Below are 14082 nucleotides of genomic sequence, written 5' to 3'. Positions count from 1 at the left end.
CATAATTATATGGCATAGAGTGGGTGCTCGATAAACAGGGAAAGAAACTGTGGGCATGGATTGCAAGACACAGTGCGTTTGTGTTTCACGTAGCTGAGACGCCGGCCAGGGGGCAGGGTGGAGTCAAATCAGACAGAAAGAGTATTAACGCTGAGGAGGGGCTGGGGAGAGCATTCCCATCCCTTACGCATTATTGCTCTTCAAATGCCACTCCATTTTCTTTGAAAGAAAGTGTTCTCCTCAAAGGTATGCTTTAGTACCCATAGCATGTCTTCTACCAGAAAGGAAAGCAACATAAATAAAATAATTCAATCTTTTGACTTTCCTCGTAGCAGAAAGGTTAGACCAAGAGAAGTTTTAGAAATTTACGATGGCATAAATACACGGCTGGCTTACACCTTCGCTCACCTATAGCCTAAACTCTGACAAGTTAAGATCTTGGTGAAAAATGGTCAAGGGAAGCTGAGCATAGAGTAATTTACTCTAAAATGTATCATTATTTCTGCAAATAATCAGGAAGGGGACAGATATTGATGTGAAATGTTGAACCATGGCATTTTAGAAGTGGAAGTAGCCTTAGAAACTACAGCGGTAACCCTTTGATTTTACAGATAAGAAGCTGAAGGCTTGTAGTTCCAGCTCCGAATGACTTAGGTTTCCCAGCCTCAAGTATCAGTCAGTGTCTGAGGCATTCAATTTTATTTTTCTCAATTAAGAAAAAATTGAGGACTGGTTATATAGTTCTTTTTTAGGGGAAGGGAGAATTTTTTTTTATTGTGAAAAAAAAACCCCACAAAAAGTTACCATTTTAACCAATTTTAAGCGTATAGTTCAGTAGTGTTAAGTACATTCACATTATTGTAAAACATATCTCTAGAACTTTTTCATCCTGAAAAACTGAAACTGTCCCCATTAAACGCTAACTCCCTTTTCCCGCTCCCCCAGCCCCTGGCAACCAACATCCTACTTTCTACCTCCTTGAATTTGACCACTTTGGGGACCTCATATAAGCGGAGTCACACGGTATTGGTCCTTTTGTGTCTGGCTTAGTTCACTGAGTATAGTCCTCAAGGTCCATCCATGTTGCAGCCTGTGTCAGAATTTCCTTCCTTTTAAGGGCTGAATAATATTCCACTGTATGTAAATGCCACCTTTTGTTTATCCATCCGTCAGTGGAAATTTGGGTTGCTTCTACCTCTTGGATATTGTGAATAATGTATAATTCTTTCCATGTATTTTAAATGCCCCTAATGTATGGACTGACTTTCCTCTCCTTCATAAAAACAATTTCCAAGTAAATTTTAGAGATTCCCCTGAAACTACCAAAATGGTACTTAAGCTAAAAGTGTACTTGAAGAGAGATGAAGTGCATTATTACTTTTCCCCACAAGACATACAGATAAAACACTCCTACCTTTTCACAGGCTGTTCTACAGGGTGACCACTGGGGGCAGGTAAGGCATCCCTTTCACTCAAGTCTGACCACCCCCTGGGGCACCGGCACTGGCTCTGAGGAGACCCACGTGAGAGAGGCCTGTCACTGTTCAGTGGCTTCTCATCTCACGACAGGCACATTCAGAAAGTGATTGCGGGACATTCCTCTTGAATGGTCATTAGAAAACTAAACCATGAAGTACCAAATGAAAGTAAAAAATATGGTTTCAGAGACTTTCACTTATCACCACCCAAAATGCCAATCAACTGGGCACATTACTTCGCTTTTAGTGATCCACAAAAATAATAAGTGTAAGCTAAACACTGAAAGTGCTTCATCTCACATATACACACAATCAGGTTAATTAAAAGGCTGCTACCCATAACATCAACCCCTTTCCTAGTGTCTTTAATGGTTGTACGTAATGTCTGCTCTGAACCGCTTACAACAGCAGGTTCATAGTTCTGGGTCTGACACAGCCACTATTTGAATTGCTTCATTAAAAAAAAACACTAGCTTAAGAACAGCTGATGTGGTATGGAATCTTGTCATCACTAAAAAGCTGCTGGCAAAAATGGTATAACTCCAACACCTTGCTGTTATCCAGAATCAGAAAACATAATATCCAGTTGATCTTCTCAGTGTAAAATTACATACTACAGTAACAATATATTTCTTCATCCAAATACTTATGTTACACACAAACCTTGTTTAGTTGGATACACGTATATCCCATCACTGGTAGAGTAACCAAACATTATCTGGGTGTAAGTTCAGTGCTCAATTCACTAGCCTACGTGAATGAGTGGTTGGGAACCTCTGTTACCCAGGTCTGCTCTCTCAGAGCCCAGAAGAACGGAAGGGTTGCCTTGCCAGGGTGCACTCTGATGAACAGAGAGTATCACACAGCTGTAAATAAACCCACATTTTGCACAGGTATTTTAGTTTTCACCAGGTTTAAAGAAAAAGGTGCTACACATTTAAGATTTAGCTGAAGTCACAATCGTAATTCATGTATTCAAGGAAATCTCGTCAGAGTGTAGAAACACAGGCCCGGCACCTACTCGGTTACTGCAGATGCAGTTTCCCAGTCCCAACTGTCTCTTCTACTTCTTTTTCTCTCAGAGACATGTGGCTATTAAGCTAGGTATATAACCGTACTTTGAAATGCTTGGAAAATGTTTTCTCTTTGATAAACACACAACCTCTGTGAGTCACCTGGGGTGGGAACCCCCTCCTCCCCCTGCGGTTACGGAGCACGGCTAAGCAGCACTTCACAATAAGGCTGGTTACGGTTGTTTACAATCCTCAGGGGCATGACCAACTGCAGAGCTGTAATAAGTGGGGGTGATTAACTGATCGTTAGTGGAATAAATGTCTTATAGAGGGGAATCAGAAGGAATATCTCCAGGACAGCAATATGGAAAAAAGAACAAAGATGAAAGCAAAGTCTGGTTGACTTTCTTGCTCCTATTTCTGGTGTGAAACACCCAAGGAGCCCCGTTTCCTGTCTCAGGTAGAAAGTCCTCAGTTACTTCTTTGCTGCCTAGATGGTGACAGCTGTTTGTCCGGCTTCTGTGCGTCCTTCCTGGCGCCGGCTGGCACACACACAAAGGGCCTCTCCCACTGTTCGGATCCCACTTGGGAAGCAGACAGGGAAACTAGGTTTAATGGGGGCTAGTCCAGAACTTGCTTCCAGCAGAGAAAGAACTCACAAGAGCTGCCAGGGTCCAGATGTCTTTACAGAACCATTTTATACGGAAATAATGGGAGTTTATAGAAAAGTGGGAGAATGTCTCTGCTAGTTACGGGACAGGATAGGATGCACGTAGCTGGAAAGAGAGAGGATTCTAACTTTCAGGGGAAGAGGTGGTCCGTGGCAAAGAGAGAACAAGCGTGTGTCTGGCTCCTAGTCCACAGGCCATAATTAAGGAGAATGAACGAAAGCAGCCTGACTGGCTCATACAGGGGCAATGCGATCTGCCCTTTTACTTCTTGCAATCAGAGTAATCCTTAGAAGCAGCGTGAAAGGCCAGTGAGAAATGCTGGTGCTACTAGAATCCTTCAGGGTTGCCCCATGAAGACTAAGTATCTCTGCACAGTAAGGATACAAAGGAAGGATGACCTCTGAGGAGAGGCTGGGCTACGATGATGTGGTCCTTAAATATCTGGGGAACAAAACTGGGAGATGACTTAAGAGTATCTCTATCCTTTGGTTTCTACTGACTCAGGAGCTCACATCCTTGAACTTCTGAGTTTGCCCTCAGGAATTAGGGACCTGAGGTCAGGTCTGGCCAGCTGCCCTTAGACAAGGCATCCAGCTTTCCTGCACCGTGGTTTCTCTACCCCAAGAGAACCAGAAGAAACTCTTTTCTCAGAGACTTCTTTAAAAAATGCGAAATCTTACCGTGCTTACAGTGGTGTCATTAGTGTCACGGCTGACTGAAGCGAGACCCACTTTAAGGACTGGACAGCAGGAGGTGGGGACCAGTGCTGAGAGGACGATTTCAGTTTGAGTGCTGCCCTTACGGGTGTGCGTGTCTGGTGCCTGGAAAGGTGGCTGTAGGCTTTCTCATCCACGGAAAATGATGCTGAGATCGACGTGCATCCTGGTGGACGGTCTTTGAGTCCAAGTATCAAGTGGAAAAGGGACTTGATGGGAAGGATATTGTAGTTCATGAGGGTAACGTCTCAAGATCCTCATCAGATTTCCACTTTCCTTTCATGGATCCTTTGCATGAACCATGTGAGGTTGTGGGCAGCCAACAAGATACCACGATTTTGGTGGCACAGACCCCTGGACTGAGGTGTTCGACCCCAGGGGACGAACTTCATAGATTCATTTAGTCCACAAATAATTAAGAGCCAACTCCATGCGGGGCTGGTCTAGATCTTCTGATTAACAATAATACAAGCATTTATGATGTGCCAGCATCTTTCTAAGGGCTTCACATATATTAACCTACTTTATCCTCACCATAACCCACGAAGTTGGGCTTGTTCCCACCTGCGTTTTACGTTAGGCACTGAGAGGTTGAATACCTGGTTGAAGGTCACACTGTGACCAGAGGAGTCAGGACTGGAACCCAGGCAGGCGGGCCCCACAGCCCATGCTCCTGCCTCCTGGGCAGCGGTGACCATGACAGCTGAGACCCCTGTCCTCGTGGAAGAGGAGAAAACAGACAGGACAACAAGTGATGCTATTTTTGGTGCTGATAAGTGCCGTGAGGAACTCTGAAGCAGGGTAAGGGGGTAGGGGTAAGGGGGCAGGGGTAAGGGGGCAAGGGTAAGGGGGCAGGGGTAAGGGGGCAGGGATAAGGGGGCAGGGGTAAGGGGGCAGGGGTAAGGGGGCAGGGGTAAGGGGGTAGGGGTAAGGGGGCAGGGGTAAGGGGGTAGGGGTAAGGGGGCAGGGGTAAGGGGGTAGGGGTAAGGGGGCAGGGGTAAGGGGGTAGGGGTAAGGGGGCAGGGGTAAGGGGGTAGGGGTAAGGGGGCAGGGGTAAGGGGGTAGGGGTAAGGGGGCAGGGGTAAGGGGGTAGGGGTAAGGGGGCAGGGGTAAGGGGTAGGGGTAAGGGGGCAGGGGTAAGGGGTAGGGGTAAGGGGGCAGGGGTAAGGGTGTAGGGGTAAGGGGGCAGGGGTAAGGGGGCAGGGGTAAGGGGGTAGGGGTAAGGGGGCAGGGGGCAGAGCCAAGTGTGGTCAGGGAAGCCCTCTGTGATGACGAGCAACCTCAGTGAAAGCCTGAGTGAAAAGGGGGTCCAGCTCTGCGAAGGCCTGGGGAGACTATTCCAGGCGAGGGGACAAAGGCTCCCAGAGGGTTACCGGCTGGGGGTCGGGTGCCAGGGCAGCAAGGGGTCATGGACTGGCGCGGGTGAGGGAGACAGGCCGTGGAGGGTCTCTGCCGACTTCACGAGGACTGCAGGCTCGTCGTCGGGGATGAAGCCCCTGCAGGGTTTTGAGCAGGGCTGTAACCTGCTCTGATTTTTCACCCTGGCAGCCTGTGGAGAAGAGACCACTGGGGCAGACAGGGAGGCGAGTTAGAAGCTGTCACAGTGGCCAGTGTGAAGAAAATACAGATGCTATTTTAGGCCTTTAGGCCAAGGCCAGCTTCGCAGGCTTAGAGCGAGGGGGCTTGGGGAATCGCCTGCATCTCATAAGCTAACTCGGGTCAACATGAAGCTCGGGTTCAGGAGCAATCTTGACGTGAAAGGGAAGCACCCGCTGCTCTGCTAGTTAACACAGACGCCCTGGGCCCGGAAGTGGGCCGCACAGGCTCTGCCCCCCATCAAGGAAGGTGCACCTGGCAGGCTGTCCTGGGGAGGGCCCGACCCGTGGCTCCAGAGCTTGAGTCTGTTTTGTGTGGATTCCCTGGGAATGTCTGGTGAGACCCAGTCTATTCTTTCTTTTTTTTCTTCTTTTCTAAAAGCATTTCAAACTAAGAAGTAACACAGACAATTGCATAACTAAAGAAATGGTGGCACGGATTACTTACAGGTCCCTTTTCTAAGCACTTTCTACTTTCTCTGAGCAACTTTACAGTAAAAGATAAAACCAGCCTGTTTCGAAGGTGCTTGCCAACTTCTGCATGGGCAAGTGCCAAAGAACTGAATCTTCCTGAGTTTATGCAAAATAAGGACGCAGGCTGCTTGTTTTTCCAAGTTCCAGTGCTAAAGCATCCCATAAAATTCAACCACTGATGCATGGAAAATGCCACTGTTCTAGAGTTTTTAAAATGGCAACTCCTTTCTCTGCCACTATGAACATACATGCAAATGTGCAGACCAGCTTCTTTTTCTGACTATCCTATTATCTTTTCATGCTCTTAGTTAAAGATCATTTCCTAGGCTTGTCTGAATGTGGCCAAGTTATCCTATTGCTAGATAACTGTAGAACTCAAGGAGAGTTGTCAGAATCTGAAATGTTATTCTAGAAGGGATTGTTCCATTATGTAGGCAACATAACAAGACTATTAATTTTGACATAAAATGAAAACTAGTTTTTAGTACTGCTTCTTTTTTGAATTGTTTAGAGTCAAGCATGAAGAAGGGTCAGAGATATAAACATATATCCTGATACACATGTCATATATCATGATATGACATAATGTCAGCCAAGCTGGCATCTCCTGACAATGCTAAAGAAGCCCTTTCCAACACACTCACAGATCTTAGGAAAACGTAAGGGGTTTCCCTCTACCCCTGAACAAATTTACTGCAAGGAAGAGAGAAAAACGAAGGGAAGCAGAAATGGAGCTTATGGTGTGACTGCTGCTGAATCAGAGAAAAAGAGTGAAAAGGATGATTTTTTAGAGGGTGAGAAAACCAATCGACAGCAGGCTGCTTTAGCCTTTGGCTCCCTGATTAATTTTGCAGAGACAAGGACACATCACACCACCCAGTGGGCCAGCCTGCTGCAGACGCTCCCTCTACCTCACGAGAAAGAGCAAAGCCAGCACAAGCCAAGGCAGCCGCCAGCGCTTCGACAAGAGGAAGATAGAAACCCCTCGCCGGGTCCTTCTGCGGTCAGTGCCTAAGCAGCTGTGCTTCACACCGTTTGCACCTGCAGATACACCTTCCACGTGCAACAAAATTTAGGTTCGTAGCGGTGTCTTCAAGAAAAGGGCAACATTATCTTGAATTATGACTTCAAAATACTAGGAAAGGGCTTCCCTGGTGGTGCAGTGGTTAAGAATCCGCCTGCCAATGCAGGGGACGCGGGTTTGAGCCCTGGTCCAGGAAGATCCCACACACCGCGGAGCCACAACTACTGAGCTTGCGTGCCACAACTATTGAAGCCCATGAGCCTAGAGCCCATGCTCTGCAACAAAAGAAGCCACCGCAATGAGAAGCTCACGCACCACAACGAAGAGTAGCCCCTGCTCGCCGCAACTAGAGAAAGCCCGCGCACAGCAGCGAAGACCCAACGCAGCCAAAAATAAATAAATAAATTTATATACATTAAAAAAAAAAACTAGGAAAAGTAGATTACATTTATACTCAGTGATACATGTCCACGTATCAATGTGTAATATATCTAACGAAGAGACAAAATTTAAAGAAAGTTTTATACTTACAGCATGAACGTCTAGTAAACTATGGGAACTCAGCTTCCCAGAAGGATGCATTCCCTGGAAATTCTGGATAGCTGATATTTACATACTCCTTGATTCAATAATATGACAGGTCATCTTTCTTTGTGCACATGAATAAGAAGAAGAGAGTTTCGGGCTTCCCTGGTGGCGCAGTGGTTAAGAATCCGCCTGCCAATGCAGGGGACACAGGTTCGAGCCCTGGTCCGGGAAGATCCCACATGCCGCGGAGCAACTAAGCCCGTGCACCACAACTACTGAGCCTGCGCTCTACAGCCCGCGAGCCACAACTACTGAGCCCACATGCCACAACCACTGAAGCCCAGGCGCCTAGAGCCCGTGCTCCACAACAAGAGAAGCCACTGCAGTGAGAAGCCCGCGCACCACAAGGAAGAGTAGTCCCTGCTTGTCACAACTAGAGAAAGCCTGCGCACAGCAACGAAGACCCAACACAGCCAAAAATAAAAATAAATAAAAAAGAGGAAGAGAGTTTCATGATCCCGTGGTGTGAATCACAAACACCAATCAAGGGGGACATGTCAAAGCTTAAAGCTCTTAACGAAAAACCGTACATCACTGAACTATCTTACCTGTCGACGGATTATTCCAAGGTCTCGTCTGGCTTTATTCATTAGGGCTTGAATTTGCACAGGATCCTTTACATTCTTATTTTCTCTGAAGGCATCTCTTATCCTCCTGATGGCGTAAGTTCTAAACGAATTCAGGGAAAAAAGGAAAAGGTGTCAGTGTGTCTGAAACGATGCTTTTAAAAATGAATTCAAAAGTGGTTCCTTAGGAATTAGCTGTCTGCTGGGCCCCTGTGGATCATCACCTCTGCCCTCTGCTCCTGGGACAGGCCCATCCATGACTGTCCTGGGACGACGGAGCAGACAGATTCGGGGAGATGAATCTTCTCCAAACAGTCAGGTGTGAATGGTAAAGTGCTACTGAAACACTCCTTAGATTATTGGCTCTTCACGGTTATTCACATCTGGCCTCCCTCCATTAACATGGATAACTGAACCTTCGACGTGCAGAGACAACACGACAATGGACAGGTGCCACGACGCACTGCACGTGCGTGTACCAAGACGGTGATCGAGGCCACGCTTGGGTCAGCGTTCCAGTCTCATCCCACCTTCTCTTGTGGAACACAACAGGCAAGGATCCATACTGCGATCCTGCCACCGTTGAGCGTGGCGATGACACCAAAATGCTCTTCTCCATCTCTAAAGTGCACGCACGTGCACACGCATAAACACCCCCCAGCCCCGCCCAACACACATCCCATGCAGTTCAGGGCAGCGGTTTCAGCGCGAGCCTTGCACATCAGACAGGCTTGGGTTTGAATTCTTTTCCAAGTTCCTTCTGTTTGTGAGAACCTGGGCAACCTTCTTAACATAAGCCCCTGTTTCCTCATCTTACGCCTGTCAAACAGGCATAATACTGCCCACCTCTCAGGGCTGCTGGGAAGGTTAGGCTTTATAATGTGTGTCTGGAATTTGGTATGAAACCTGTACATAGAAAAACTCAAGATATAAAAGCTATTTTTTTCTTCTTCCTCTTCTTGTTACACCTTAATGCAATTAGTACCCCCTCTCCTCACGTCAGCCTGTGCTTCACCCTGCACCCTCGGGGTCACACCAGGCTGTCGTGTGGATAATTAGCTACAGTAGACGATTCAAAAGTCGGTAACCTCTGGACTCCCACACTCAGAGAGTGATGGCCTTAACCCCGACGCCTGCCCAGCCTCACCAGACAGAAACGAGGACCAAGGAGATGCAGCCCAAGTCAGACAGACCAGACGCGACTGTCTCCAGTGTTTGTATGCTCTCAGGTTGCTCTGCACTTACCTTGAAACACCAGCTAAAGAATCCACAAGAAACCATTAGTTCCATTTAGAAACAGAAGAACGGAAAAAGCGGCAAAGCAATGAGGAAAGGGGAATGCAATTTCCTTGGGAGCTGGGGGATGGATACAACTGAACTGGGAAACCTTACTTTGGAGTGGACTAATTTTGTTTTAGATAAACGTTCCTAACGTAAAAGAAAATTAAACATTCAAATATCAAGTCCATCTGCATTTAAAAGCAAGAGAAAATGAAATCTTGTAACGTTAAGAACCATAAGGAGAAAAGTAGACAGTTTAGGAGCCTGCACTTTAGGATGTGAGCTGCTGCGGAGTCTCATCTTAGCCCCACGGGAACCTTCTGGAGTGTTTGCCACGGAGCTTCTGGGTGCTCGGCATCTATCTCAGGGTCACGGGGACTGGAAACGGATATACATACATAGATTTATATAGATTTTCCTCAAGTACAGCTGCTAATCTAACAAGACAGCAGGCAGCAGCTGGGCGGCTAAAGCAATCTCTGGCACCTTTCGTGCACAACATACTGGTATTTGTGTCACACAACATCTCTGTTCTCCCTCACACCCACACGCTCCTCCAAAACAGTTTCTTTCTGCTGGTGATGGGAATAGAGAAGGAACAAAATAGTTGAATTCTAATATTTCGTTCCATATGCAGACTTGGTTTTACAACAGGAATTTACCTCAGGGAATCATCCAGTGTTTTAATTCTTCTTTTTGGAAAAATAAAATGGGCAATAGTAGTCATTACTAAATTCATTCTTCTAAAAGCCAGCAACTAGCCAGAATAGCTAGGAACAAAGGAGTATGTCTCGGGATGCAACGACCTAAGTTCTTCTAAAGTTTAAGGAAATTAGAAAATAGCTGAAGACACTCAACAGTTTGTATCACTTGAGCTCAAGGTCAGCGTTCTAAGTGTGCTTTTGTGTATTCTAGTCTCCCCAAATCTCCTTTATGTCTAAAGGAACGAAGCTCTTGATCTTCCAATTAAATGTGTCTGAAGCAATCAAAAGCTGTCATTCAAATTCTGGCTACACCTGTGGAATGAGTGACGGAACGGTTCCCTCCCCCCTTTCTTGCTCCTCCTCCCCCTCCATGTCTAGAACACAGGCATTTCCCTTTGCCCCAAGAGAGGACACCACACTGGTTCTGGACCATAAAGCCACTATTGCATGAACAGTTTTTAGCTATATGATTCTTATCTCAAGTGGTCGTCATTTTGTGAAGGTAATCACAAATCGGGCTGAGCCTTCTCATTTTCTAAGAAGGGGCTAACCACCAATTATTTCAATCCTGCCCCGCCTTGGTCTTTATCATTTGCGTTTTTTTCACCGCTGCCAAGGGAAACCATTTATCCTCGAACACGTTCTTGCCATCAGTCCCTTGACTGTATCAAGAGCAAGAACATTTCGAGGAAGAACGCGAGACGCCGCCATGGAGATGACAGCCAGCTGCTGCACCGTGGCTTGCGTTAGGGCGACCCTAGCGTGAGTCAGAGGCTGTCTGAAATAAGACACAAAAAATGAACACGTAAGGGGCAACAGAAGAGCAACGGCTCCCACGAGAAAGTGGACGGCAGCCACAGAAACAGCAGGGCTTCTGCTCACACACCGCTGCTCTGCCTCTACCCTCCCGAAGCTTTGCAGTTCCTTAGCGCTACTTTGTGCAGGAGATTCCCACGAGTCTTTTCTTCTCCACCCCCCTTCCCCCTCCATGCCAACAGACCTCCAGTGTACACAGGTTCTACTGGCTCTCCTTTCCCCACTGCAAGGATCAAACTCCTCTGTGAGATTCTTCCAGCCACTCCAATGTCCCTGGCGCAGAGCAATACGGCCGGCAGTAACGACGGCTCTAGAGTGCCTGAGGTCCTGCTTCGCCTCTTTCCAGACCACTGTCAGCCAAATGCAGGCCACAATAATCACCGCCGCCCAGCACCTGGAGGCTCACATTGGCTTCAGCGGGCAAGAGGTGGGATCTGGAAACCAGCTGATGTAATATCCTCACTTCTGACATCCTTCGTCACCACCCCACACGCTGGCTTCTCTGCTCATCCATCCTGTAGAAACATCTGTGCTTTCTCCCCTTCCCACAGCCCCAAGCCAAGTATCCCAGGAACAAAACGACTCAACCCTTTCTCTTGGCCTCTTTGGGGCAAACTCCTGCACCTGCTTGGAAGGACGTCCTCCATCCACCTGCCTTAACTCGGAGGTGCCCTGCTCCTGAAGACATGCTTCCCTCGCAGCCATCAGGGGGAAGCTGCTTCATCCTGCCTCCACACTCCACGGGGCTGAGAGGAGAGTACTGCTACGCCCTTGGACCCTACTGCTGCTTCCAGATCATCTGTTCACCCTACACACCCTTGAGGCCACACTACCTGATGAAACCATGTTGTGTGCCCCCGTGACACTGCTGTCTGCTCACTTCTTGAGGTCAAGTCTTAAGATTCATCAAGCCTTAATATCTAAAGGCCCCTCAGTGCATACATAGGCCACCAATTTTAGGTAACAAAAATTTTCGTAATATGTAGTAAAGTAAGATCTTTAAAGTCAACTTTTATAGTGAGACATGATAGTGTTTGCAAACTGTTACTGAGGTGTCTATCTTTGCTCTGTGGATGGAGAGTTCCGCAGCTGGCTCGTCTCTCCTCTTATCCTTTAGGTCTACTAGCTGTTTCCTCCTAGTCTTCTGTGCGGGCTTATCTGACTCTGCTACCTCTTGTATGTTGTATTCTCTAGGGCTCCATATTGGACCTCATTTTAATAACATGTCTTCCAGTAAACGCGTCTACGCCCAAGGTTTCAACTACCATATATGTATATATGCCATTGGCTACCAGAACTTTCTCTAGAAAGTTTTGGTAGAACCCCAATCCATAGAACCCAACTGCCTTTTGGACTTGCCAACAAAAGGCGCTCACTATGCCCACGACAAATTCTCCCACTGAACGCTTTCCAAACTGAAGTTATCATCTTCTTCTCCCTTTTCCCCAGTGGCCAGCATTTCATTCCTAGGTAGGAGCATCCTCAGACAGCCAAGCGTCCAAGTCAGATATCTGGGTATTCATCCTAAATTCCTTCCTTTCCCTTAACTCCTTACGTTTAGACAATCACAAAATCTTACTGTTTCAACCTACAGTCTTCTGCATTATCTTCCACTTCTCCAAACCCTCAGCTCTAATCTTGGTTCAGGCTCTCACCTCAGATTAATGCAAGAGTCTTGGGATTATGGTGTACCATATGCTGTGTATAATAAAATGCATAGTAACAGCTTTAGAGGAAAAGCTCAAGGACCATTTGAAGGTCATAAGTACTCTGGGTAAGGAACAGAGCAGAAAGCTTCCTTCTTATGAACGTTTAAGTTCCCACTGGAATGGTAGCCCCACGCAGTATGGACTTTTATCTTCCTTGTGCCTGGCTCAGAGGGTGCTTAATAAATATTTACTAAATATACAAACTTATCCAAATATCATATCAAAGAGACCTTCAAGAAAAATACTAATAATCACAACAAAGAGTAAGAAACTGATAAAGAAATAGAATGAAAAGGGTTGTAGCACAAAGATTGAACTAACCTCTGAAAGGGAATGATTACAAAATTCACCATGAGAATCCAATGAAGAAGTCTAGGAGGCCTATCCTGTAAGCACTGTGGGAGGTGGAGATCAACAAGGTTACTGGCCTCAGGGGCGGCTGGAGGATGAAATCCACACCCAAATCATGAAAGAGGAAATAAGAGCCAGGCAAAGGGAACTCAGAGGGGCTGAGGAGACTCTCTGGGGCAATGGAACAGTTCTTGACTGTATATTGGTCAAAAGGTTGAGCCTCACACTTAAAGTGGATGCTTTATTGTATGTAAATTATTCAATAGGTTGACTTTTAAAGAAAATTGAAAGATAAATAGTATAGGAGCTACATTACATTTGCCCTCTTTTAAGAAAAGCAAAAAAAGGAAAAAAAAACCCCCACCAAACAAAGACTGCAATGTTAGAGGATAATTATGTACACAGCTGATGGAAGTAAAAGTTAACAGTTATTACAGAAGCCAGAAGAGAGGACAAACTAGGAAATCAAGTCTAAAACACAGAAAGATAAGTTGATGAGAAATATGTAAGAAAAAAATAACCTTCAGAAGAGGGCAAAGGTGTATAACCTATGAATAATAAGTGTGAACAAAGTGGACTGTAGGTAATTAAAGTTCTAATGGAGAAAATGTTTCAGAAGTGATTATAAAAAATTGAGACGGTTCATTGAGATTTAACAACCAGATGACAATGCCAAGATATTTACTTTTAAAACCTTGAACTCCAAGGTCAGAGGAAAAATATTTTAAGAAAGGATAAAAAAAGAACTTTAAGCAGGTAATACTGAATGCAGTAGAGATAAGTATAACCTCAGATTTCTATTTTCAAAATCCACAAAGAAAAGGGCTGCTTTCTAGTCATTTGCAGTGCTGTTTTGAGGGTCCAAAGGGATAACAAATAATACCTATGATTTCTGGCACAGGTACCATGCACAGGGTACTGTGCTCAGAACTGGATATACATTATCTGATTTAATCCGCACAAACTACAACTCAGAGATTGGGAAAAAAAAAAAAAAGGCCAAGATCAGATGTCCAGTAAGTGGCAGAGCTAGATTCTGAACCCAGCTGAACACAGTCTGGGATTTTCAACTCCAAGCTGTGTCTCCTCCAGGGGC

The 14082-nt window shown here is 46.0% G+C and overlaps 1 protein-coding gene across 6 annotated transcripts in view; it reads right to left on the bottom strand.

The window, feature by feature from the left end:
- LYRM4 (LYR motif containing 4) overlaps nucleotides 1-14082 on the bottom strand; it is a 189997-nt gene that overhangs the window by 149434 nt on the left and 26481 nt on the right. For all 6 annotated transcript variants that reach the window (XM_082344600.1, XM_082344601.1, XM_082344599.1 and 3 more), the window contains exon 2: nucleotides 8108-8228. In XM_082344600.1, the coding sequence (XP_082200726.1) occupies nucleotides 8108-8228 (121 nt within the window). The remainder of the gene's footprint in view (nucleotides 1-8107; nucleotides 8229-14082) is intronic.

This window comes from Balaenoptera borealis, assembly GCF_965194805.1.
Source record: "Balaenoptera borealis genome assembly, chromosome: 12".
NCBI lineage: Eukaryota > Metazoa > Chordata > Mammalia > Artiodactyla > Balaenopteridae > Balaenoptera > Balaenoptera borealis.
This window is presented reverse-complemented; position numbering and strand designations above follow the sequence as displayed.